Source organism: Buceros rhinoceros, unplaced genomic scaffold, assembly GCF_000710305.1.
Source record: "Buceros rhinoceros silvestris isolate BGI_N320 unplaced genomic scaffold, ASM71030v1 scaffold28024, whole genome shotgun sequence".
NCBI classification, from domain to species: domain Eukaryota; kingdom Metazoa; phylum Chordata; class Aves; order Bucerotiformes; family Bucerotidae; genus Buceros; species Buceros rhinoceros.
In genome coordinates this window covers 13,878-15,198 of record NW_010406945.1, presented here as the reverse complement: position 1 = coordinate 15,198, position 1,321 = coordinate 13,878, and the positions used below count along the sequence as shown (strand labels likewise).

The following is a 1,321-nucleotide window of genomic DNA, read 5'->3' as shown; positions in this document are numbered from 1 at the left end:
TCATGAAACTAGACTCAGGCCCCAGAAGCTTTCCAGAGCAGCTGGAAGGCTTTAAGGCACTGAAGAGCAGAAACTCAAAAAGCCTGGCTCTGCTCAGCATTCACTGCCACATCCAAACCGGGAACACACTTCCACATGACTGCTACTGCTCTTCCCTTCAACATGTGCTCGCAGCCCCGACCAGACCCAAACGTAAGCGAAGGACTAAGTGTACTGAGGCGCATCCCCGGCTGACTCCAGCACGAGCTGCCTGTCTGGAATCCGACTGCATGGTCGCTGCTTGGCAGCTGAACACTCGGCAGAGCGGCGACCCACTTGCACTGTATTCACGGTGCTAAGGGCGAGAGGCTGCGCTTGCCTTCAGTAAAGGCTTGGTCCATCCAGTTTAACACACGCACTACGGCATGCTCACGTGCAGCGGTCTTTGAGGACTGGAAAAATCTCCCATCACCTGTCGGTTCCGGAGAAGAAAGGGTGCTCACCACAGAGCACCAAGATGAACAACCTGTGCTGCTCATTACACGTTTTGGTACCTGCACGATAGGGTGGCCCCCCGCAGATGCCTTCACAGCCCCTCGACTGCCTTCTGTCTCGTAATGAGCTCGGTGGTGGGATTTCGGCTGCACTTCAATACGCAGTTCATAAGGTCCTGAGTGAGATGGCAGCTGCCAATCAAGGGCAGGCAGGGATGGGCTATAATGGAAAGGAAAACGTGTTAAACATTAACATCAAGTACACCACCACAAACCACAAGCATCCGGCAGTATTACTTTAGAGACTGTGTTTTTGCAGTTCATCCTTCACCATCATACATGTAAAATTTCATCAGTATGGATAATGCCATGACATAAGTAATTTAGAAGGCACTGGTTATTTTATGAAGATCTATGGGCTGAGCATATCTGACAGCCCAGATGCTATCCCATTTGTAAACAAAACGGAAAAACATTAAGACTCTGCTTACAAATATCTTAATATCTGACCCAAAAGGAGAAAGGTAAGCAGAAAGACATAGAAGAATTTAAGCAAGAGGAGTTCTGCTGTGAAAATGAATGCCAAACCAGCTCTGGAGGAGTTCTGCAGTTAATGCATCTAATGGATTTCAACAGATCTGCTCAGTTTACAGAGGGCGGAAAAGAAGAAAAAAAAAAAAAGCCATTTCCCAGCTTCCTTCCCAACACAAAACACGTCAGAGAGTCTCAGAAAGAAGCTGATCTCTTTTGGGTTCATGCACTGCAAGGGAGCAAGCTCTGAAGTCAGAACTTGCTTACAAATCCTGCTCATGATGACGCACAAGCCCAAAGAAAATCCAGCTCGCTCT

The 1,321-nt window shown here is 48.1% G+C and overlaps 1 protein-coding gene across 1 annotated transcript in view; it reads right to left on the bottom strand.

Moving 5' to 3' along the window:
- The window catches only part of LOC104491841 (nuclear factor of activated T-cells, cytoplasmic 1-like), a gene marked incomplete at its 3' end in the record, with an annotated part of 15,265 nt that overhangs the window by 4,573 nt on the left and 9,371 nt on the right, over window positions 1-1,321 (bottom strand). The window contains 1 exon segment of the mRNA XM_010134314.1: window positions 534-693. Within this exon segment, the coding sequence (XP_010132616.1) occupies window positions 534-693 (160 nt within the window).